The sequence below is a fragment of the Mustela erminea genome, chromosome 11 (assembly GCF_009829155.1).
Source record: "Mustela erminea isolate mMusErm1 chromosome 11, mMusErm1.Pri, whole genome shotgun sequence".
Classification (NCBI taxonomy): domain Eukaryota; kingdom Metazoa; phylum Chordata; class Mammalia; order Carnivora; family Mustelidae; genus Mustela; species Mustela erminea.
This window is the reverse complement of record NC_045624.1, coordinates 58,115,128-58,141,164: the sequence shown is the minus strand read 5'-3', so window position 1 is coordinate 58,141,164 and position 26,037 is coordinate 58,115,128. Positions and strand designations below refer to the sequence as shown.

The 26,037-nt window shown below is 35.0% G+C and overlaps 1 protein-coding gene across 3 annotated transcripts in view; it reads right to left on the bottom strand.

The window, feature by feature from the left end:
- Positions 1–26,037, bottom strand: part of CRPPA (CDP-L-ribitol pyrophosphorylase A) — a 299,557-nt gene that overhangs the window by 70,023 nt on the left and 203,497 nt on the right. For 2 of the 3 annotated variants that reach the window (XM_032304813.1, XM_032304814.1), the window contains exon 10: positions 14,442–14,552. The exons of the other annotated variant lie outside the window; for it this stretch is intronic. In XM_032304813.1, coding sequence (XP_032160704.1) covers positions 14,442–14,552 — 111 coding nt within the window. The remainder of the gene's footprint in view (positions 1–14,441; positions 14,553–26,037) is intronic. 3 annotated transcript variants of the gene reach the window in all.

Below are 26,037 nucleotides of genomic sequence, written 5' to 3'. Positions count from 1 at the left end.
ACACAAAGAATAGTATAATTGCTAATGATTTTTGTCTGCAGGCGTCTGCACATGGGCAGGGATATTTAGGGAGGAACTCAGAATGGTTTATTAATGATTCTAAAACCATATGAAGCACAGTTGTTGAGCAGAACCTCTGAAAAGTCACACTGATGTCTATAATGCCTTAGAATTTCAAATAAAGAATTGGTAGAATATCAAAACTAAAAAAAAATTCATGCATACAGACACAAACTCTCACATGAATTACTGGGAAATATGGTAAATAATTTTAGTTTTAAGAAACAAATGTAGCATGCATACACTATTATAAAAAACTGTATATCCTTTAGTAGTATCCTCCAAACTAAAATCATTTCCCTGCACCTCTCTTAGAGTGCCTTTAAGTTCATTTCCAAATAGGGTATTACATATTCAGGTGAGGGCAGAATATCAATGATCTATTTTTGTATCCATTTATCTACCTCTTAACATTAAAAAAAGAAAAGCACAGACACATAAAAGCATCCAATAGACATATGTTCATTGCCAAATAAATACACAAATCTACCAATGTAACAAAAATTAAATGTTAATGCAATGTCTGCATAGGCACTTTTTAAGGATAAGCAGTACTACCATTTATTGTTCATTTATTATGTTGCTTTTGCTATGTGAAGAGAAAGAGTTACTGATGTAACCAATTACATCGGTTAGGCATCAAGACCCCCATAAATTTTAATCTGGTTATTGATGAAGAATATGAAGACGTAAAGGGGTATGGAAATATAACCATAGAGTGCATCTTGAGATGTCTCATGCATATATAATACTTATTTCAAGTCAGACTCTTAGAAAACTCAAACTGCATAACAAACCAATGAGAGAAGTGATGTGAAATAATGAATTAAAATATTTCTACTAGATTCAGAGTCATAAAAATCATGGTAAAGGGGTCCTTGAACAACTTCTCACTTGTCACTGTCCTGCTCCTTTTGAAACTCCAGCACCTTCTTTTTGTTTCTTTCTTTTCAGATACTTTGTTCAAAGCAAAAAAAAAAAAAAAAAAAAAAGGCTCCGTTTTAGGAAAAAATACTACTTCACAGTTGCTTGTGATACATGAAATAATGTTTCCCTAAGCTATTCCTGCCCAAATTCCAGGACCTGTGAACTTGTTACTTTGGATGGCCAAAGGAGCTTTGCAAGTATGATCGAGTTAAGGATCTCAAAATGGGAAGATTATCCTAGATCATCTTTATCTTGGTGAAGAGAAAGCATAATAAAGGTACATCTAAGAGGGAAGTAGGAGGATGAGAAAATGAGAGAGATGTGACCACGGAAACAAAAATTGTAACAACACTCTTTGAAGATGGAGGAAGGGGCCAGAAATCAAAAGCAAACAGCCTCTAAAAGCTAGACAAGAAAAGGGATCTTCTCCTAGAGTCTTGAAAAAGAATGAAACCTTGCTGACATACTGATTTTAGGACTTCTGACCTTCAGAATGGATAGACAATAAATCTGCTGTTTTAAGACACTACACTAGACTGGTCGTAATTTATTATAGCATCAATGGGAAACCAGTACACTATGGCCTACATCTGTGCAGTAAATAGCGTTCATTCTATTTGCCCATGTCTTTTTTTATCCACAAACCATTCTTGACATTTATTTCTCCTTTGAATGTTTGGTAAAATTCCCTAGGGAAGGCCCTGGACTCTTATTTTTTGGGAGGTTTTTGATCACTCCTTCAACCTCATTACTGGTTATTGGTCTATTAATGTTGTCAGTTTCTTCACGTTTCAGTCTTGATAGTTCATAGGTTTCCAGGAATGCACCCATTTCTTCCAGGTTGCTTTATTTATTGGCATATAATTGTTGATAATAATTTCCGATAGTTTCTATTTCCTTGGTGTTAGTCATGATTGCTCCCCTTTCATTCATAATTTTATTAATTTGGGTCATCTCTCCTTTCTTTTTGATAAACCTGTCAGTGATTTATTGATCTTATTCATTCAAAGAACCAGCTTCTAGTTTTGTTGATCTGCTCTACTATATTTCTGGTTTCTAATTTACTGATCTCTGCTCTTTTCTTAACTGTTTCTCTTCTAATGTGTGGCTTAGGCTTCATTTGTTGTTCTTTCTCTAGTTTTTTAAGGTGTAAAAATTAATTTGCATAGTCAGGATTTTTCTATTTATTTGTTGGATGGCTATGTATTTCCCCCTTGGGACTGCCTTTGCAGGATGCTATAGATTTTGGACCTATGTGTTTTCATTCTCATTGGTTCCCATGAATAATTTAAGTTCTTCTTTGATTTCCTGGTTGACCCAAACATTCTTAAGCAGAATGGTCTTTACCTTCCAAGTGTTTGAATTTCTACAAATTTTTTCTTGTGGTTGAGTTCCAGTTTCAAAGCATTACGGTCTGAGAATATGCAGGGAATAATCTCACCCTTTTGGTATCGTTTAAGATCTGACGGTGAGCCAGTATGTGGTTTATTCTGGAGAAAGTTCCATGTGCATTTGAGAAGAATTAGTATTCTGTTGTTTTAGGGTGGAATGTTCTGTTTATATCTATAAGGTCCATCTGGTCCAATGTGTAATTCAAAGCTCTTGTTTCTTTGTTGATTGCTTAGATGATCTGTCTATCGCTGAGAGTGCAGTGTTGAGGTCTCCTACTATTAGCATATTATAATCGATATATCTCTTTATTTTGATTAACAGTTGGCTTATATAGTTGGCTGCTCTCATGTTGGGGCATAGATATTTACAACTGTTAAATCCTTTAAAAAAGATATAGTGTCCTTCTGTAGCTCTAACTATAGTCTTTAGCTTAAAATCTAATTTGTCTGATATGAGAATTGCTACCCCAACTTTCTTTTGAAGTCTGTTGGCATGAAAGATGGTTCTCCAACCCTTCACTTTCAGTCTGGATGTATCTTAGATTCAAAATGAGTGTCTTGTAGACAGCATATGGATGGGTCATATCTTTTTATCCAATCTGCAACCTTGTGCCATTTTATGGGAGCATTCAGGCCATTCACATTGAGAATGGTTAAAGAAAAAATCCCGAAGACTGAGCAGCAATAGTAGCTATATCCATTATATTTTGTCAGATTATATTCATTTTAGCATATATTTATATGAAGAAAGTTATTCTTTCTGAACATCAGCAATAAAACCATAATATTATAGGTCAATACTTTAAATTTGTTTTTAAGAACTATGGAAGTCATGGAATCAAACCACATTAAATCTAACCAAATGATATAATAGTTGATGAGTATCTTACAGTGTTATTTTTTTTTAAGATTTTATTTACTTATCTGACAGAGATCACAAGTAGGCAGAGAGGCAGGCAGAGAGAGAGGGGGAAGCAGGCTCCCCACTGAACAGAAAGCCCGATACGGGGCTCCATCCTAGGACCCTGAGATCATGACCTGAGCCAAAGGCAGAGGCTTTAACCCACTGAGCCACCCAAGCGCCCCTATCTTACAGTGTATTGATTACAAGTCTGCAAACTACACTGCTCACTAGAATCACCTGGGCAATTCCAGAAATAAACCTGACTGCCTGACCCTAATCTGATTCTTATTTGTTTAGGGTAGGACCCAGATATTAATATTTATTCACAGCCCTTCAGGTAAGCCTAATATACAGTCAGACCTGGGAACCAGCAATTTAGGTATTTTTTTTCCCTAAAATACTATTTTCTATAACACTTAGTAACAAAATATGTTAAGGGAAATAAAATGTTCACAGTTATTTAACAATATATGAAAGCAACCAACGTACTATATGGGAGCGTATTGTCATGCTCTCTACTATATTGGAAGATGCCATCCTTCCTTTATTGAGGATGATAGTGGCAAATATATTTTAAGACTATTTGAAAGACAGAGAGCACACAAACTGGGGGAAGGGGCAGGAGGGGAAAGAGAGAAGCAGACTTCCCACGGAGCAGAAAGCCCACGTGGGGCTTGATTCCAGGACCCTAGATCATGAGCTGAGCTGAAGGCAGACTCTTAATGGACTGAGTCACCCAGGCACTGCAATAATGGCGGATGCACTGATTTCTCTAAACCACTGGGCATTTATGTGTCGACCACATAATAGATATGCATCTATTTCAAAATCATATACTTGAATATACATTTCTAACAACATTTTCTGTAATTTTATTCTTAAATTGAAGTTTCACCACATGATGCCAATTCTCTAATTGTTACAGCTTTTTTTTTTTTTTTTCCGAAGAAAAACTGAGCTACAAAGTCTGTGTTAAAGATTTAAGAAAAGCTCTACTTCATAAAACTAGTAATCTACCCTTTGGGACTTATGCCTACACATGGTTTCTCATAAAAGTGAAAAGCAGAGTATTTCTAAGGTATTATTCCTGGAGAATATCAAAACTATGTGACTTAGAAGGTTGTACTGGTGTCTCCAAACCACAGGGGGGATAGGGTGGGGACTCTTGGTAAACAAGTCACAGCAAAATGCCTTGTTCAAACAGAAAATGATTTAAGAATTACGAAAGTATAGAATGTCATTATGGTTCATAAACATTTCAATTACATCATAAGGCACAGTTTCAGGTAAAAAGGAAAATCTTTCATCATTTTTTATTTCTATGGATAGAAGAGATGTGATACAAATAATTAGAAAAGCTTCACTCTAATTGTAAATATAATTTTGTAGGAAAAGTATGATATAAAGTCAAAGCCTTTACTTGGATTATTGGTAATTTTTCTTAAGTGTTTTGATCTTCACTAAAGTCAAGATACAGAAATTCTAATTCTATAAGATTAAAAAACCTAATTATATGACTGAACATATTTTACATTATATGAAATATTGGTTGAGGCATATGGGAATCATTCTTAAGAAAACACTACATTTGAACTTAGACTTTTTCTTAAAAGAGAAAAAAAACTTTATATACTAATTAGAGACCTTTAAGAACATACTTTCCAAAGGAATTTAAAATGTACTAATATCCATTAAGTTGTTCTAACTTTGGAACATCTTAGAATTTTAGAATATGTCCTATCATTAATCAGTTATCACCACAATCACATTTACACGTAGAAGAATATATGTGATTCTAAACAGTTCAAATTGTTGAGTTTTATCACTCTTTATGGGACTTATATACTATACCTCTCACTTCAAGGTATTAAAAAAAAAACTGTGAAATCAAATGCACCATAATAATAAAAAATACAAACTCATTGACAGTTTCGCTGCTAAAATCCAAATTCTGTCAGAGTATTTTTTTTTTTCAAAACGATATTCCCTTTGAAAATAAAGGAACCCTTTTCTCAAAGTAGAAATTATTAATGCAAGGCTGTGGTACTTCCTATTCCCCAATATGTAATTTTATATATATATATAACAGCTTTTAAGACACTTTTATACTTTAAAACTTTTAGAAATATTAAAAATATTCAATATTAGCAAACAAAAAAGCACTGTGTATCTATTGACAAAAATAGTTTAAGACAATTGTATTTACAGTAAGTAATTTATACAAATTTTTAATTGTTCAAGATATAATTCATAAATATATACAACATAATTAATATCTAATGAACAACAGAATAGTGTAATTTTGACTCTCATCAATATTTATCTTTCTAGGGGCACCTGGGTGGCTCAGTGGGTTAAAGCCTCTGCCTTCAGCTCAGGTCATGATCCCAGGGTCCTGGGATTGAGCCCCGGCATTGGGCTATCTGCTCAGCGGGGAGCCTGCTTCACTTCCTCTCTCTGCCTGCCTCTCTGCCTGCTTGTGATCTCTGTCTATCAAATAAATAAATAAAATCTTTTAAAAAAATATTTTTCTATCTGTAAACCTGATGTTCAGTTATTATAAAGAAGAATAAACATTTACCACCAAAAAATAAGTAAAAACATAGGTAATCCATACTCTGGATCTGTTTCATAAAATATCTATTGGCATCTGGTTGAAATACATTATATCAGATTCTTCTATAATTGGCCAACAAGTTGGTGTTAAGCAATCTTAACAGGGGTAACAGGAAAAATATTTTTTCTTGGTTAAATTGTATCAACTATGGTATACTTGAAATAAATTTCATTAGTATTAAATTTTTTTAAGTTTAAAACTTTAAAGTTTTATGAACTACAGAGAGGTTTAATAAGAATTATTTTGGGGTGGATAGGGAAGGGACTCTTGGTAAACAAGCCACAGCAAAATGCCTTGTTCAAACAGAAAATGATTTAAGAACTACAAAAGTATAGAATGTCATCAAGGTTCATAAACATTTCAATTACATCATAAGGCAGCCCATTGGGAACAAAGCCGTCTGTAACAAACTGTTAAATAAATGAGGTATTTCATAAATTATCACAAGGAAAACCCCAGTATTAACTTGACCAAAATAATTTGGGGTAGATGGGACTTTACAGAGCATCTACTTCAGCCCTCTCATTTTAAGACAAGAAAGCAGATACTTAAAAAAAAAAATTATTTTCACAACCAAGATTATTGTTAGTGAAGCATCAGTCCTTCCCTAATTTCCACATCAAGACTGTGCTGATTCACAACTTTTTTAATCAATTAGAACTTTATTTGTGACTTGTGCCAAGTTTTTCTTCTTTTTACCCTGTTGGATTTCTATGTCTCTCCCCTTGCAAAACACTGCTCAAACTCAAGTCGAAAACCATCAAGACAAAAAAGGTCTGACAAATCCATCTTTACCCTTGTTAACTGCATACTCATAAACTGCTCCAGTGACACAGAGTCAAAGGAGGATGAAAAATTGCCTTTAGGTTGATTTATGCCACTTCCTGTAAATAACCAAAGGATGGCTTTATCAGTAGATACCTTTGTGATTCACATAACAGAAAATCTTAGATCACATGAGCTCGCTCAACTTTTAAAGAATGAGGACACTATTATCTCATGCTCCAAGTCAGAGCGTCAGTTCTCCCTCTCAAGGATTCTCTCCAAAATTCCATCTGTTGTCAACAGTGTTGACTTCATCTTGAGGTTATTTTTTAGTTGTTGACATAGAGGGAATGGAGATCTCCCTATTTATGCCTAACAGGGGAAAGAATGTTTTACCAAAGACTTCCCTTAAGAGATTGAAAAAATATTTTTGATGGCTGCATAACATTCCAATGTGTGTGTGTGTGTGTGTGTACCATATCTTCTTTTTTTTTAAATATTTTATTTATTTATTAGACAGACAGAGATCACAAGTAGGCAGAGAGGCAGGCAGAGAGAGAGGAGTAAGCAGGCTCCCTGCTGGGCAGAGAGCCTGATGCGGGGCTCGACCCCAAGACCCTGAGATCATGACCTGAGCCAAAGGTAGAGGCTTTAACCCACTGAGCCACCCAGGCACCTCTGTACTATGTCTTCTTTATACATTCAACTGTTGATAGAAATATAGACCACAGTTTGGCTATTATGGACATTGCCACTATAAACATTGGGGTGCAGGTGCCCCTAGTATGGAGGTGCCTCAAAAAGTTGAAAGTAGAGCTACCCTACAACCCAACAATTGCACTACTGGGTATTTACCCCAAAGACAGAAATGCAGCCATTGGAAGGGGCACCTTCCAGAAGCCTGCAAATTCTGGTCTCCCACTGGCCCAGGGCTCTGTAACTATCTATTCCACCACCTTCAGCTGAATAGTCTCCACCATGAGGCAACCGAAAAAACTGCCTCCTATTGCATGTAACATACAATCCTGTCTCTGTCCCTTTGGTGGGACAGAAGATAATGTAAGGTACTTGTAAAAAAGACAGAGAAATAAGGTTTGTCTTTTTTCCCAAACTTATCTCCTGCTAAGTCTTCAACCTTATAATCACTGCCAGCACTTTAAGACACAGAATTCAATTGTTCTTACCCTGAGAGTTTCAAATTTTCAAATTCTCCTTCAACTTAATTTTAAGGCCACACATAGAAAGATACTGCCCAAGTAAAGTCATGGTTTTTTTTTTCCTTCGATTTTCAAATGAGCCACTCTTCAGCTTATGCTTGTTTCTTTATTGTGGATTGGGAAAAAAAAAAAAAGTCAATGTGGTCTAGTACTGTTAATTTTTGCACCATTTCCTCTAATGTTGCAGCATCTTTAGGCACCTAGTCAGTTTTCAAAGGTGCAACAAGCAATACTTCTCTAATTTTTTGGAAACCAAATAACAAGAGTCACCTACATACCAGTCTGTAAAAGTAAAGCCTCAATGTTCTACTCCCTAGATCTTCCACTTATTTGAGTACATTTTAGAATGTTTGACTGGCAGTGCCCAACTCCATAAACTCCATAAATACTATGCCAAAAAAAAAAAAAAGGTACCTGGTGCAAAGAACAAATATTTTTTATTCCAGTCAGATTATATAAGAAAGATTTCTATTTGGTCACATAACAGAAATCAAATGTAGACTACCTTCTGGACAGTTGGCCGATACAGCAATTTGACTATGACACCAAGGTCCAATGTTAATGTTCTCTGTCTGCTTTGAGATCTTTAATGGTAGCTCCACTGACAAACTGCTATCAAGACAGCTAGAATGGTTATAGAAACCACATCTTGACACAAGAGTGTACAGGGAAAGAAGGAAGACCTTTTTTCTCTATCACTTTTTCTTGTGATCAAGGAAAACTTCACCATAATCCTGTAGAATTCCCTTTAAGTCTCAATGCATAGGATTAGTTTCAATGCCCATTGTTAAGCAAATTATCAGCATGGAAAATAGGATTGTCATGATTAGATTAGACTAACAATTTGAATAGATTTGATGTAGACAGCAAACCACCAGACCACAACAAATATTTTGCTCACTCTTCAGTTTTGGATGTAATGAACATATGGAGAACAATTCTGAAACAAAAGCCCTTGCTTACTCTTTGATCTAAGGCAAGCAGCTTAAACTCCCTGTGGCTCAGTTTCCTCATCAGTTAAACAGGGATACTAATGCTTGAGAGCTTCAAGCAAAAGTGTGCATAATGCATCTGCATAGTACCTTGTACACGCTTGATAATGAACTTCTATTTATTTTCATTTCCTAAACATGATTTCTTCTCATCAATTCCCTCATTTTAAAACAATCCATTTCACACAGCATAATTACCCACAAATATTAAGTTTTCTAATAAAATACTAAGTTATCCCATTAGCAGGGTAGGTCCCTATTGTTACTAAATTATATCAAAATCCAATACCAATATTGCTGTCTAAAACATCTTATCGAAGTGTACTTCATCAAAAAAGAACTATCGTATATATAACATATATATCTCCACCAAGGCATGCTTTTTTTTTTTTGCAAACGATTATTATGTCAGAGTCAGTGTAGTAAGTCAAACTGCAGAAAGGCAAAAAAAAAAAAAAAAAAAAAAAGGAAGGAAGAAAAAGAGAGAGAGAGAGAAAGAGAAAAGAAAAAAGAAATCTAAAGCCCCCATCTATTCAGTAAAAATTATTTTAAAAACCATATTATTATGTTCCCAGATTTGTAAAATTTAATAGTTACTAAGGCACAAATCCACATTACATAATTTAATTACTATCAACACTTGATTATTAAAGCAGTTCAAGCAAGAGGAAAAAAAGTACCTCAGGTTTTCCCACACATAAAGTGATCTGCAACCTATTACCAAACATCATCTCTTTTTCCAGTTAAATATTGTAAATGGCTTACCAAAACAATATAAAACATTAGCAGGTAATGCATAAAATATATGCTCTTGCAGTCTCATCCCATATTCATATTTAACTTGCAGAACTAATTTGCTTTTCTCTTAACATTTTCTTGATATCCCAATTACTTAACAAGTATCAAATTTGACAAAAAAGTAAACGGCCTCATATGAACTAAAAACAATATGAATACACCAACCATAGTAGTTTTAGTGGAAAATCAGAAGATACTGTCTGGAAAATAATTTTTTGACTGCTTCTCAATGGCAAAGAGACTCTGGGAGATAAAATCAAAATACACATGCTGGTTATTATAGATTTTATGTAAAATAAATATAGTTTTAAAGAACATTAAGTAAACACAAAGTTTCCCAGTCTGTGTCTCCACTATATGATAGTCGCTGGTAGTAACTTTGTCTTTTTTTCTCAGTGCTTAGGTGGGTTTAGTTTTGTTTTGTCTTCAATTTTTAAAAAAAAATTATCCCCATTCTTTTATTCTAGATGGCTTGAGGTTTTATAGCTAGAATCATCTTTTCATATAATTTTGATTGTTGATTACCTGACATAACAAATATCCCCATGTTTCTTATAACTGTAATTAGCAATTTTTAATAAATCTATTATCTACTATTCAGGTTGTATATCAATTTACTTAACCATTTCTATGGAGTCTTTCAAGTGATTTCCAATGTTTAGGACACTTCTATGCATATAGTTTTTTGCACTTAAGATAAATAGGACAGACTGTCCAAAGTAAAATAACTGGGTTTACATCATGTAGACAATTTAAGATATAGATAAAGTTCTAAGACTCATTTTACTACCCTATACCTTCGCTCTTATAATTGTCTAATTGTGGCCCAACAAAGGTGGTCGTAAGAGAAATAAAAAATTCAGTGAACTCATGTGACCTCTCCCAATATAGATGTGTAAAGCTTACACTCTAAAGGATCATTTATTGAATTTTATTGCATGGTCAGTTGATGATTAGGAGGGGAACAATAATTACAATATGAGAACAATTTAAAATACTTATTTTATGTTCCTTGGGGGGGTTGAAAATCAGAAAAAAGTAAATATTCCATTTGATGAGTTATATATGAAATACCTTTAATGGCTCCTGGCACAGCTCCAAGGCATTGGAAAAGTGAGGAACGCACATGGGATGAATCTTAAGAATTCCATTCCTGAGAAGAGACTGTTTCTCTTTCACAGAAATAGACACACAGGAGCATGACGGCACGTGCTCCCATACCTTATTCTTCTCTCCAGAATCAAAAGGCTAAGAAATGGCTGATAGCAGTTAAAACAAATGACTGACTGAAACACATTAGCATGAAGGGTCCTGCAGGATGTAAAAATGTATATATACATGTGCAAATACAGACAGATTTGATAATGCAAAGGAATTTATCCAGGTAGACACTCACTAAAATGTTACCTATCGTCATCTTTGGGGGAAAAAATGGTATTAAAAGGAAGTTATTCATTGATGTATGATGTCTTTATTATTTTTCAGCAAATATGTTAACAATGATAGCCTACTCACACAAGGAAAAATGGTAATGACTACCAAAGAAGTCTTAGTCTTAGGATATGGTTCAACACAATCTAGGTTTATCCAAAATTTTGAGTACTGGTTTTCTACTACTAATAAGGGCAAAACCAAAAGGTGGTCCTGAGGTTCCTAGGCACACTCAGAGGACACTTTTGGACTCAGAGGAGCAGTCACTTGAATGACAGACTCAGAGAATGGAAATATCAAAGACCTGGGGCCATCATTCAGGGCTGCAATCTATTTAGCAGTATTAGTAAACTTACATGGCAAGTTTGCTAAAAGTGCTTATCAGAAAAGATCTAGGAAAGATTTTTAATATTGATTTTAGACCAAAATTTTATAACTGATTTTCATGTACAAAAAATAGCAAATATTTAAGTGAGCTCCTCTTTTTGTAATTTCCACTTTTCAGAAAAGGTTTTTGAGTAATAATTTAGAAGAAAAACTTCAATAGAAACTTTTCCCTTTCAATTTCATAATGATACCAAAAAACAAAGTATCGAATAATTTTAGTATGTACCATCAAATAATATTCAGTAATTTACAGACTAAATTATGAAGATAAGGTCTTCTTTCTTTAGGTATTACCTTCCGGGTATCTAGCTCATTACTTTAGGCCCATTAAGCATATGTACCAAGTTCTTTCTTTGTGTTCTTTTCATATGTGTTTAATTAGTCATGGTATAGTAAAAACACATGCCCAGTCTCTACATAAATTTCAAGGGGATTTTCTGTTCCTAAAACTTGAACCTCATGGTAACATTTCTGAGTTATGGCCCAATAAGCCCATATAGTTTTTTGTTTCCTTTAGACAGAAAGACATTTTATTAGCATTTTAATATCCCACACCTGCAGAAGGAATGTAACAGATAAACTATATAAAATGAGGCATTTTCCTAAATCTTTTCAAGCCTAATTTCTGCTTATCAATTTTTAAAAATATTCTAGATATTTCATTTTTCAATAAATCTTAAAAGTTCCAAAGCAACTCATTCAACAATAAATAAGTATCTTCAGTTTTTGACATAATTATATATACCACCAAGGAAATAAAGACACAAAACAACAGAAAAACACCGAATCCTCCATATAAAGAGAAATATGACCATAACTTGATAGATACATCATTCAGCAGTCTGAGGGGGAAAGAGGATGAATAGGAATTAATTTCTAAGAAGTGGGAAGGTAATGATTAAGATACATAGACTGGATAAGAGGATGAAGAAGAAAACCTTCACAGAAGCAAAGATAGGAGTAACAGCGTTAGGTAGAGTTTGGGGATCATATAGCTGACACCGTTATATTGAAGATTTAAAAAAAAAAAAAAAACACCTTAAGGTGTATTCCCACTTGAGGTTGGCAAGAGCAAATACACAGAAATAAACACTTCAGGTGATAATATTATCCAGTTTGTGGTCGGAGGTAAATGAGGATCTGTCTCAAAGCCGAGACAAGATGGAAGAAGGATTTGGATCAAGTCATTATTTCAACCCCTCAGTAATCTTTGTTTTGTTTTACTTTACAACCAGGGCAATAAGAACAAATGTGTGGTGGTGATACAAAGAGGGACAAGAGGCGGCAGTGGTATACGACAGATGGTCAACTATTAGAGGGCATAATTGATGGTACAGATGACAGTAAGGTTTCAAAACCATATTCACTGACCAAAACATTATTTTGTTTATATAAACACACACATACCTATGCATATATGTACTACATATATATTCAAACAATGTATCATACAATATTGTAGTTGCTTATATTATAGGCTTAGATATCAGACAGACTTGTGATTCTATTCTGTCTCTTCTTACAGCAAAACCTTAGGCAAGTTACAGAAACTCTGAGCCTTAGTTTTCATACCTATGGTAATACTTTTCCTAGTAGGGTCACTGTAAGCCTAACATTAGATAATGAACCTGCAAACTAGACTCAGTGTCAGAACACAGTAGCCCCTCAGTAAATAATAATGTAATTCTTCATCATCATCTACCCAATTTCTCAAAAATAGTATAACTATATTGAATTATATACTTTTATGCACATCTTTCAAAATAAATGCCCATTTGTACACATTAAACTAATTTAATGTTCATAATGAAAAGCCTTATTTTACAAAGATAATCTGGAAATTTTAACTGTCATTTTTTCAATCTAAATGTATTTATAAATAATCAACTAGTATATATCAAATTTTTTTAGCCTCTTGACAAGTTCCTTAACAAGTTCCAAAATATAAAGGACCATTATTTCAGGTCCTCTAATCATAATAATCAAAAAGAAAAACAAAAGAAAAGAAAGGCGGTTTGAACGCAGACTCAGTGACTGACTCCCAGGCATACATTTGGCATGTAACAGACACACATCAACAATCCTAAGTAGATTTCAATGATGGCAATTACTTCTCTCTACCTGATAGAGGCATCAGTACTAGAGCCAGTCTCAGCATGAGTGCTTCTGAGCCTATCTCACTAGTCTCAGTAACAACAAGGGTATTAACAAGGAAAGAGATTCTCTAATGGTGAATAAAACCACTGCAAATACAGAATCCTGAGGACTAACAGAACTGGGTTAGGCACAGGAGAGCCATTTTTGTGGTGGAAAGATTTAATATTCACAGTGATTAAAAAAATGAATACAAGAAAACTCAGAATGCACATAGATTTCTACCCAGACAACAATTGTCTGGAAAATTGTGCTTATATATTTACCATCTGGCAAGTGGAAGCATTAGCAATACAGCATCTAGATGTTTGAGCAAGAACCACCACATACCCAGATGCACGGAAAATCTGAATCAGCAACAAAGCCAGAAGCATACGTTCTGCCAAAGAATGAATATTCATATGGTTGCCAGTACCACACAGGTTGAATTAAACACAAATGCAAACAACTGTTACAATTTCATATTGATATTCTGTCTGACAGCAACATCAAAGATCAAAATACAGCATGATATAGGATAATGCATCAAGAGTGCCTATTTAGTTAGTGTGAAGAAATGAAGCAGAGTAGTAATCACAAAGGAATGGCCTTTCTGATTGGGAAAGAATACTGCAGAGGAATAGAATACAAAACACATGGAGAACCCCAAGTAAAAGTATCCAAGATCAAATGCAGGCTTTGGAAATCCTTTACAAAGATATGAATGATTTACCCTGTCACATCTGAGTATGCTGATTTCTACCTTTCTGAATTTTCTTAAGTATTTATTGCTACTTTAAAACCTTCGATATTACTTACCAGTAGAGGGACCTTTACTGATAGTAAGTGGATGTTCTGAAATCTCTCAATAGTAATTCTTTGGTTCTCCATCAAGATCAAATTAAAGTAAGTAAGTTCAGATTCTGAAAGCTAGAGTTTTAAACATAAGGATAAAATGAAAGTTCATCCCAACATATAAATGTCAAAATAGCCTACAGACACATAAACAAGACATCTACCTGCTAGCGTGTACATATACCCTCAAAAGGGTCTGTTTTAACTGCTGCTAACATTTCAAGTGTTCCAGGTATGACTAAGCTAGAAATCTAGTTTTAATTGTTGACTTCTAACAGATGATAACCGTTACTTGGAAATACTGTGTTAAGCAATGTGTACTTCAGAGAAATTAGGATTGGAAGTTCTTTCCAGCATTAGGAACAAAGACTTAACTATAGTGAAGTGTGCAGCACTGCATTATGAACCAAGAAACTATAATCAAACCATGAGCATTCCTCAACTGATTTACTCCATTTGACTTCCTCTGGACACCTCCCAATAAAAAGATATCTTCCCCAAAACACGGGTATCATCATGCTATTCCTCCAGTTAAAAATTTCCAAAGGCCTTCCCTGTCTTTATGAACAGCAAATTTTTGGTGTGGCTTTTAGAGCCAATTTAATGCAGCAAATGCATGGCAAAGAATAGAGGTTTCAAACATTTTCAAGAATGAGGGCCCTTTTCAACTTCAAAATAGCCAAAAGATTACATATCACCCAGCAGGATCATAATGGAACTTTTGATATTTATCAACTGAATAACACATAATTATGAATTTAGTAATGTCCACATTCTTTTTATCAATAACACATATATTTAAGGCAATATAATTAATATCTACAGAAAACTCTGAGAACAAAATAGATTTGAAGATCTTTGTAATGACTTTCTTACTCATGGGTGAAAACCACTCCTATAACGAAAATTAAAAATTAGGAATTTTCTTGGCACAATATGTGTTTTTCCTACTGTAGTTCCAATGTCTAGCACATGCTACAGTAAGACTGTGCTCAATATTTAGGCTTAAACAATGAACAACTTAAGACCAGGGTTCTAGCATTAGTTAGGACGCTTTGGAGTTTCCCACTAGCAGCTTCCTCTAGTGGACTGGCTCTCCCAAGATATCCATGAGGGTCCTTCAAGCCTCCGCTGAAGATGCCACCTTCTAAATGAGGCAAACCCCATGAGATAACTTTCCCCATGGGAAAGTCTCAGTGCCCCCTAACTTAGCCCACCTATTTTTCCCAAACATTTATTATTTTCATTCTCTGTGTTACTACAGAATTTTCTAGTATTTTTACTGTCTTCTATCCACTAGAATGCAGGCTCCACAAGTTCAGAGCCTTTCCTCTGTTCCCTGGTGCATTCCAAGCTTCTCAAATAACACCTGGCATGGTTTTTTGGTTTTTGGTTTTTGGTTTTTTTTTTTAATGATCACATCTTTGACGAATCATGCCATCTTGGTGATCCTGATCCTTCATCTATGAAGAAGGAATGGAAAACTCTCCGACCTGCCCAGTTGTTTTGGACTAATGTTAGTTTGGCTATAAAGATACGTTTTAGATGTGATTAACATTTATCGTCATTGACATTAAGCACAGCAGATTATCCTCCATAGTGTGGATGGGCCCCTTCCAATCACTGGAAGGCCTTAAGAGCCATGACTGAGGTTTCAGAGAGGAAGGAAAGTTCCACCTCAAAACTGAGACATGGGAATCCTGCCTCATTGCCCAGCTTGCCCGCTTCCCTACAGATTTTAGACTTGCTGGTTCTCACAACTAAGTGGCAATCTCTCTCTCTCTTTCCCCATGTATTTTCTATTGGTTCAGTTTCTCTGGAAAACCCTCATTAATATAATAGAACTCTGAGGCACCTTAAGTTTTAGAAACAATGGTAGAGATGTGCCTGCTTAGAGAGGCAAAGGCAACATGCATGATTTAATAAGTAATTACTTACAGAAACTACTTTTTTTTTAAAAAGATTTTATTTATTTATTTGACAGACAGAGATCACAAGTAGGCAGAAAGGCAGGCACAGAGAGTGTGAGGAAGCAGGCTCCCTGCTGAGCAGAGAGACAGATGTGGGGCTCAATCTCAGGACCCTGAGATCATGACCTGAGCCGAAGGCAGAGGCGTTAACCCACTGAGCCACCCAGGTACCCTGTAAGGAAACTACTTTTGAGACATAAATCATGCACCATAAAACACACAGATATTAAGTATAAAGTATAATGAGCTGTGACAAATACTGTATATCCACTCTCCCCATCAATATACAGAATATTTCCATCAACCCATTGCTTTTTTCCATAGCTCCATCCCAGGAACCCTTCGATCATGACCTAACCTGAAGGCAGACACTTAACTGAGCCCAACCAGGTACCCTTTTCATAAACGGTTTCTAATGTTTGACGTATTGTTTTTGAAATGGAACTGTGTTTTTGTGTGTGCTTCTACAGATTTAGTTTTTAACTTTTATACTTGGGTTTCTGGTCATCTTCAATTTCCTTTTGTATCAGAGGAAGAAAGAGGTTGAAGTTCAATGTTTCTGATAACTCCTTCCAATTGTTTCAGAAATAGTTGCTGAAAAGATTTTCCTTTCCCTATTAAGTCACCTTGATGCCTTTGTAAAAATCAATTCCCTATTTATGTGTGGATCTATTTCTAGACTATTCTGTTCCATTCCTCTTCTTTATATCAATTCTACAGTTTTGATTCTATAGACTTACAAGCCCTTATAGCAGAGTGAGTCATCCAATTTTGTTCTCTTAAAAAAAGCTATGGCTATTCCAGGACCCTTGCATTTCTATACAAATTTGAGAATCAGTTTTCTATTTTCAAGAATAAATGACTCTCGGTATTGTGATTGGGATTGCACTGAAGTATATTGCTCCTCTGGTATAAAACTGTCATCTTGACAAACCATGAACACATTATGTATCTCCATTTATTTAGGTATTAATTTCTCTCAATATTTTGTAATTCTAAGTACAGAGATCTTCAACATTTTTCTATTTATTTTTTCATTTCTTATAATGGGTTTTATTATTTAATTTTAGTTTACAATTTTTCATTCTTAGCATATGAAGATAAAATTGATTTTTCTGTATTAACCTTATAGCTACAGAAATTTAATATCCTTCTAAAGTTAGTTAACTATGGGACTTTTTCATGAAATACTTACTAAAACTTATGGAATATTCTATATAGTACGATAGAGAAAAAAGCTGTTTACCTCCAATGTAAATTTACTTCAATAAACAACTCTATTTGTCGAGAAACAAACAAACCATAGGAGACTCTTAATGATAGAGAATAGAGGGTTGATGGAGGGAAGTGGATGGGGAATGGGCTATATGGATGATGGATATTAAGGAGGGTACTTGTGTTGATGAGCACTGGGTACTATGTGTAAGCAATGAATCACATAATTCCACTCCAGAAACCAATATTGTACTGTATGTTAACTACCTAAAATTTCAATCAAAAAAAAAAAAAAAGGACAACAACAAAAAAATCACACGAGGATTCTTTTGTCAGCCCTAGAGGAAAACTAATGTAGGCCTTTTAAGCTACATTGTAAGCAGAGAGGACTATGAACATAGATAGGCCTTTATGTCCCAGATATAGCACCACTGTCCTGAGATACACTATGAAAGCCTTCTACAAGTGCATAAGACAGGGCTCTTACCTCCGGCTCCTTCTAAACTATGGTGCCTACTCTGTTCACACAGAAGCCCTCCAATGAGCCCGCAAAGGAGGGTCTTTCCAGACAGACATTTTCGACTTCTCCCCGCAAGGAGATGTTATAATTCCACATGTATTTTGGTTAGTACTTATTTTCCAGTTTCAAGTTCCCGTACCATGTCTATCCACATTCCTTTGCCTCTTAATCTTTTCCTAAATATGATTACAAGGCTTCTAAACAAAGTAGTAAATCATGGAGCTATAATCTCTGTCATCACAAACCCAACTACATGTATCAGAAAAGAGAGAGATCTATGGAAAATACTTCTCTCCCCCAAAGAATCTAGGTGACAAAGAAAACTAATTTTGAATTCACTTCTTATATCATGTTTTATGTTACTACGGTTTTCATGAGGTTTTCTGTTTGTCTGTTTTTTTAATTCAAGTTCCAGGAATATAAGGTATACTTATACTTTGTCTTCAGAGTGAAGATAAAGAGTACTGAAGATAACCATGATCAGACTGAACAGTAACTTGATCTACCTTAACATTCTGAAACTTGCACAAACTTTCACAATTATCCTCTGTAAGTTTAAACATTTTATTTTCCTTTCAGTGAGCTTTTTTTTTTTTTTTTTTTTTTTGTGGGGAGGGTCGCAGTGGGGAGCACTCTTAAGTAAAGAATACACTGCAATGGGTATTCTACGCAAACAATGAATCAAGGAACACTACATTAAAAACTAATGTTGTAGCTGTATGGTGACTAACATAATAAAATTTTTAAAAAGGGGGCTAAAAGAAATTCCGATCACAAAAAAAAAAAAAAGAAGAAGAAGAAAGAAAGAATACAGTGGCATATTACCTCAAGAGTAGAGATTTCTGCAGTTTGAAAAATTCCCCAGGTCATTCTGATAGGTTCCTGCACCAACACCAATTATTACCATACCTCACAAAGAATCATGGAGGCAAATTAAAAAAAAAAAAAAAAAAAAAAAAAAGCAAATCATGAAAAACACTGTTTACAATGTTCTTTGTAATATACAATTAGGAGCCCAACCCAAAACAAAGTAAGCTACACAATGATCCCTGGAAGCAAAGATAATTAAGATAAGCAGATAATTAAGGTGAGCATTATTAAAAAGCAGTGTTATGGCTCCCTAGTACTCTCTGGAATGTATCCCACCAAGCCAATTCTGGCAGTGAAACAAATCAACTACCTAAGAAATATTCTTCCTGGAACTAAGTATTTCATAGAAGCTTTGCCTTTGTAACAGGGTTACTTTTTTTAAACTGACTTAAAATTTTACTCTAGTTCTTTGAAAAATTGAAACTTTTTTTCTTCCTAATATGGCCTCACCTGCACTGGTCAAAGCAGCACAGAATAGGAAACAATCTTTCTGGATCTTGATGATGCCACTGTCAATGTCAGATCCAAATGCAGAGACAGGCATTTCCTAGAAGAGCAGAGAAGGGCTTCAGCCTCCAACCTCCAGGATGCTGCAAAACTAGTCCTGCCAAGTCCTCAGCTTCATCTTGGCCAAGAGTTAGATACTGAGAAAGTTCAGAGATACCTGAGATAGTCAAGCAATTTTAGTATCTTTCTCCTCTTCCCTGGGGCCAGGCTGTAGGTGTTCTTGTGTAAAAGCCTCCTCTCCATGATAGGCCATTTTCCTAGGGGCTACCTTTGGGCTCTCTTCTCCAAGGCCCCTCCCACCCTGCACATCCACTCTTGCCACTCCATGGGAATAGACCACTTGCTTCAGCTCCAATTCCTGCTCTTCACTCCTCTGTAAAGACTGATGACAAAGACTGGTTCTGGGTTTATAAGAATACCAAAGCCAGGATCACTTTTGTTCTTCCCAGTTCCACACTATATCATCAAGGAAAGACCCTGCCAACCTCCATACTCCACATGCCCTCCGTAGCCAAGAAGAAGAGATCGGATCTCAAAATAATCTAGAAAACTGAAGTTTGGTTTTTAGGATAATTCAGAAGTCCACTAAATGTTAATAATGTAACATAGCTTTCCTTTGAGAGGAATTTTTAAAAGAAACTCTTCTACTGAAGCATTGCTGAGCAAGGCACATGGTAGTGCATTTGAGGTCCAAACCCAATTCAACCACTCATTAGCTCATGGCATAATGAGTTAAGGTGCTAGATCTGGCATTCCTGAACAGTACATACTGGAGGTATCAACACCCATCTCACAGGACTGTTCTCAAGTTACAGTGAGAGTGTATACAAAAGTACCTAGAGCACACCATGCTCAAAACTGTAAGTCTTCTTCCCATCCTCTATGAAAGGCTAATTTTAACAAATGCCCTTCATTTAGCAGTGTCACTCAGCTACGCATGGGCAAAAGATAAATAATCAGAGTTAGTGGGGTTATTTTAAGAGAAGTAATCCTACAGTATTACTACAAGTAATGCTACTTGTAGAAGGAATACTACAAATACTGTGACAAAGTTCATTCAAGACAAATGCAGTTCTGTCTTCTAAATAATGTGGCTGATCAAACTTCAAAGACTCAAAGATATAGAGTATCTCTGCAGACACTCAGGTTTGAGACTCCAGAATTCTAAAACTCGCTGTCAACAAGAGTCCCCTTCACTGATGAGGTGAAGTCTGTTTCCTTTATATCAAACTGGTCACACAAAAGTAGCCATCACTCTTTACATACTCCCTGAACAGCAAAGACAGCAAACACTAAATTACGCTGAGAGTTTTGCTGCTGTTTCCATCATAATGTCTCTTATACTCTAATGGTGTACACTATTTTCATACACAAAATATGCCAACCCTGCTGATGACTCAAATATTGACAATCATGTTTCAGTGAAATATAGAAGACAGTCTACTGGTCTGACAACATAGCTGGGAAAATCCTTTTTTAAAAAGGCAAAAACCTACCCAAACCCAGGTGGAACAGAGTAAGGGAAACATGCTAAATGTGACACACCCACATTATGAACACACCATTGTGAATCGGAAGAAAGCTTGAGGGCACAGAATGCTTAGTGATGAAACCCAATCACACACCTGGGAAGCACAGATGGTACTGTCAGGAGAGGGAGTTGGGGACTAGGATAGTGAGGGCATGGTGGTAGGAGGCTTTCTACTGTGGGCATGCTTAAATTGTATATGGTTTAAGTTTAGAATCACGTGGATTCACTTTCCTCAAAAGGAAAAAAAAACGGGATGGGGGAATATATTTGTAATCCTTAACACTGTGTCATGAAAAAAAAATTTTCAATTCAGAAAAATATAGCTCCTTCATTCCTTTAGATGTCAAATTAATACTCTAATTTCTATTAGAAAATTAGAAATATCCTTTTTCATTTGAATTTTATATATTAAGTAATGAGAACTGTACCTAAGACCCTGCCCACATCACTGTACAAAGAGATGCTAAGACTTTAGAATGGCTTCTGGCAGCATTAAGACCACATTCCTAGGATGACCCCTAGCCCCTATTAAAATGCCTGCCCAAGAAAACACCACCAGTAGAATTTAACCGCTTGTTCTAACCAATACCAGAGGATAAGCCCCGTGATCTCTCTTCGCAGCATTTACTAAAAAGGGCTTAAAATCATGAATCCTTTCTCTGTCCCTTTGAGATGCAGGTGCATCTCTTACAAGTCATGAGTGCACCTCTCAAGTCCTTTCTTCCATGTAATCATCAGGAGGGGCAGATCATTGGTCTCCCAGACTCTGGGGGAGGACAGTAGCCCAACGATCACCAGAAGCAGACACATCTGGCCTAATCACATTTATGTTGACATCCTTTGTAACTTTTTACTTGAACCCCACTCTCTGCTCCTCCCTACTCTTTCATGTGCCTTTAAAAGTCCCAGTCACCTCTGCACAAATCAGAACAGAGCTCAGCTATTTCTCCTACTGTAAGGAGTTACTGAAAAAATCTGTTTTCATGGTTTTACCTAATGTCTGGCTGTGCTTATCTCTGACAGCAGTGACTTTGCTATGTGTAAAAATTATGTCCAAAACCCTAATTAATTTTTAAAATCCAGATTAGCATCACAAGACAAAATTTCTCAATAAAATAGATTAGAACTAATCAAAGAACTAAAATATTTATTTGATGGCCATAAATCTTCCAACAATTCTGTTAACTCAAGTAGGCCATTTAATCAGATTCTACAAAGTTCCAACTTTGTAAAATGAGCCCAGAAAAGAAAAAAAAAATTAATTCTGTAAACAAAAACTAAAATCATTTTTATATTACCATAAAAATAAAATTCTTCTGAATCATACTTCCATAGAGAATTCCTATGTTTTCTAAGTATATGCTCAAAGCATAAATATTTTTAAACTTCAGTAATGATTTTTCTCACTTGAAGTATTTTTACACTGATTAAAGTCTTCATTATGACAGATTCATTGGTGGTGTTCCACGTTTCCAGATTCTTTCATGGACCCAAGTCAGACATGCTACTCTAAATGAATCCAAAACTATCACCTTAAGATTTGTAAACATCCAAAAGAATTGGATTTACTTTGATGGACATAAATATTTTTCTACAAATAAATGGATTTCTATCACTTCAAATGAGTTCTTGTGCCAAAAAGCAGCATGGTTATGCTTAAATACTAAGAACATATTCCTCATCATTATAGTGATTTGCAGTGATTTAAATTCATACCTCAGTGTGACAAAAAATTGTTAAAAGTCATGGATGTTGAAAAGCACTGCCTCATACTAGAAATTGGTAATGTTCATCTACAAATGTCACATCTACATAGTATTTAAAAAATTTTTTGTATCAAAAGTTATTTAATCACAAGATTAGCTATATTATAATGAGCATCTAGAAAGAAATACTATAAACATGAGCTACCTTAAATATTTTCTGTATGGCATTCACATTCCTACATATTCAAAAGTTCTAGAATGATTCAAGGTACAGAGTTTCAACTAAAAATTTAAGTTACTGACTAACCTGATTTGAAGACACCACATAATTAATCCAGGTGCATTACCTTACGGCATCTTGGGATGTTTTATAATTCATTTAAAAGTTTTCTTGCAGAAAAATTGTTAAAAAAAAACAGTATAAGGGTTTTTACAAAATATAAGTAGCATGTTTTTTTAAATTCCTAATATTGTGAAAGATTAATAAATTGGCATATCACCAATTCCCTTAAGCGACAAAGCAACTACCTGACAATGAACATTCACACGGTAATGTGGTAAGAAAGCATGCAGAAACCTGAAACAGAAACATCCAGTACGTAGATATCAAAAGTTGTTTTTGCTTAATAGTTCACCAGGGAAAGGTTAGTACTGAATTCTTCTAGGTCAAAAAAAGAGTTTCGTTCTCCACTTTTAATTAGTGCTCTTATGTTTTTCTAAATATCTTTCCCTCATTACTTTTGAGCTAAGAATGAAGATATTGAACAGAAATATAAAAACACATTAATTCAGGGTCAATGAAATAGTCATTAGAGATTCTATAAGAAAGAAGAAAAACACATTAATTCAGGGTCAATGAAATAGTCATTAGAGATTCTATAACAAAGAAGAGATCAAGGGAACATACCTACTTAGCGTAAGTCTATAAAAGGTAGCACTTAAAGTTTGTAACAGTTTGTTGCTTTCATGTTGAAGTAAAAGTTTACTAGTATGTTGATCATATAACACATATTACTGAGTTCTTAAATTTGAAAATTTACAAATTCTTGAGGTTCCTAATGAGATAACCATATTATTTACAAATGCAGGTAGGTTTTTTTGTTGTTGTTACTTTCCAATCCTCTAACCTTTTATTCTCTCTTTTGCCTTACTGCTCCAGTAGGACATCCAGACGAAGTCAACCAGAATAGTGATTATAGCTATGCTTTTCTTGCTCTTTAATTTAGATGCAACATTCCTAATACATACTCAGTTTGATGTTTGCTTTAAATTTTCAGTAAATCACTTCATCAGGTTAAGAAACTATACCTCCAGTTAGTTAAACGTTCATCATGACTGGGTGATGAATTTTATCACATTTTTGTTCCAACTTCAGATATTTTTCTTTTTTAGTTTGAATAAATGGTAAATTAGTGTATTAGGCTTAAGAATAAACTATCTCTGTATCCCTAGAATAAACCAACTGGCACTTACTTATGAATGACATTGACCTTCATGTTGGAATGTATTCACTTTTACCTCTCTATAAATTCAACTGATAACACTTATATATGGTTTAACCACTTTCCTATGAATGCTTTACACTTTCAGGAATACAACAGGTATAGCATGGACACTAATGAGAGAAGTACAGTAAACAAGGCTATTTCTCAATTTTATGATATTCTGATAATACCTCAAAGTATATGTACATTTTAACACATTACATTTTAGTAAATCAGCATTGGTATCTAGGTACTTATTTCCAGCACTACTACAGATGCTAGAAATAAATTGGTAGACCAGAACAAAACACACATATGCACATAAACACACACTACCCTTCCTGGGGCTCCCATTTTAAGTAAGGGAGATAGATAATATATGTAAGTAAAAAACACTGTGCACCAGATTGTGTTAAATTGCTGTGCAGAAGTAGGATGGTTAATGAGTACTTGAGTTGTGGAAGGACAAGGTGGTTACATATTCACTACTAATCCCATCTGGAAAGAAATAAATATAATAAAGGCAACAAAAGTATTATGATAAATAGCATAAATATACAGAAACTATTGTTTTTCTGGAAAAAAAGGCATTTATGGTAAGAATGATAGATACACAGAAAAGCAGTTTTCAATCCATTTCCTTCCACTGCAACAAAAATAAGGAATCATGTTCAGAGTGTCTGTCACCTATTCTCTCCCTCCTCCACCAGGAACGTGCCAGAATGAACATAAGACAAATGGGTATTACTATTGTAGTGGCTAATGGTTTTTATTAATTCAAGTCAATATTTTCTAAACTTTGAAACTATTTTTAGTAATATATAATTTAAAGTATGTTTCACAAGGGGCTAAAAATAACTGGTTGGCAACATTTCAAGAAGAGCCTGCCTAGCTGTACTTTAAGTTCTTCTAAAAATCTTGTATGATACTCTGTAATTCCACAGTTGAGGAAACAAGCACCCAAATTTACATCATGTGGACACAAATATTTTAGTGTCTTTATCTTACATATTTACTAAGATAGAAAAATACCCCCAAACAATGAAACATTCAGGCTGCTATAATAAATTACCATAGGCTGGACGGCTTAAACAACTATTTCTCACAGTTCTGGAGGCTGACAAGTCCAAGCTCAGGGTGTAGGCAGATCAGTATCTGGTGAGCACCATTTCCAGTGTTGCATATTGTTGTCTTCTTGTATCCTCATGTGGCAGAGAATAAGGACATCAATTCCATTCATGACAGCTCTATGCTGATTACTTAATTATCTCCCAAAGACGTCACTGCCTAATACCATCACATTAGGGGTTACTATTTCAAAGTGTGAACTTGGGGAAGACAAAAACACTCTGTCCATAGCATTAACAGATACAGAATTTGGGTCTGTCCAGCATCTATTCCTCATTCTGTGTGAAATGGCTCCACAAGTTTCTTTTGAGCATGAACCCAGTCCTTGTAATCAACCGTGTCGTTTGGGAGCTGACCTGGCTTCAGAGGCAGACATATTAACTAAGCCTGTTAAAAGAATGGATATCCACTTGGGCCACAGTAATTGGATCAGAAAATAAAGACATGTTTTATAAACAAGCTTAATGAAAGCAAAACCCAAGACTTTTGGCAATAATACTGGAATAAAGACCATCTTTTCCATGGAGCTTACTAAAGAAATATAAACTTGTAACAGCTGATGGCTATGTCTGATATTTTAAAAAATTACAGGAGACACTTGTTAGAATGCCCAAAATCAACAACACAAG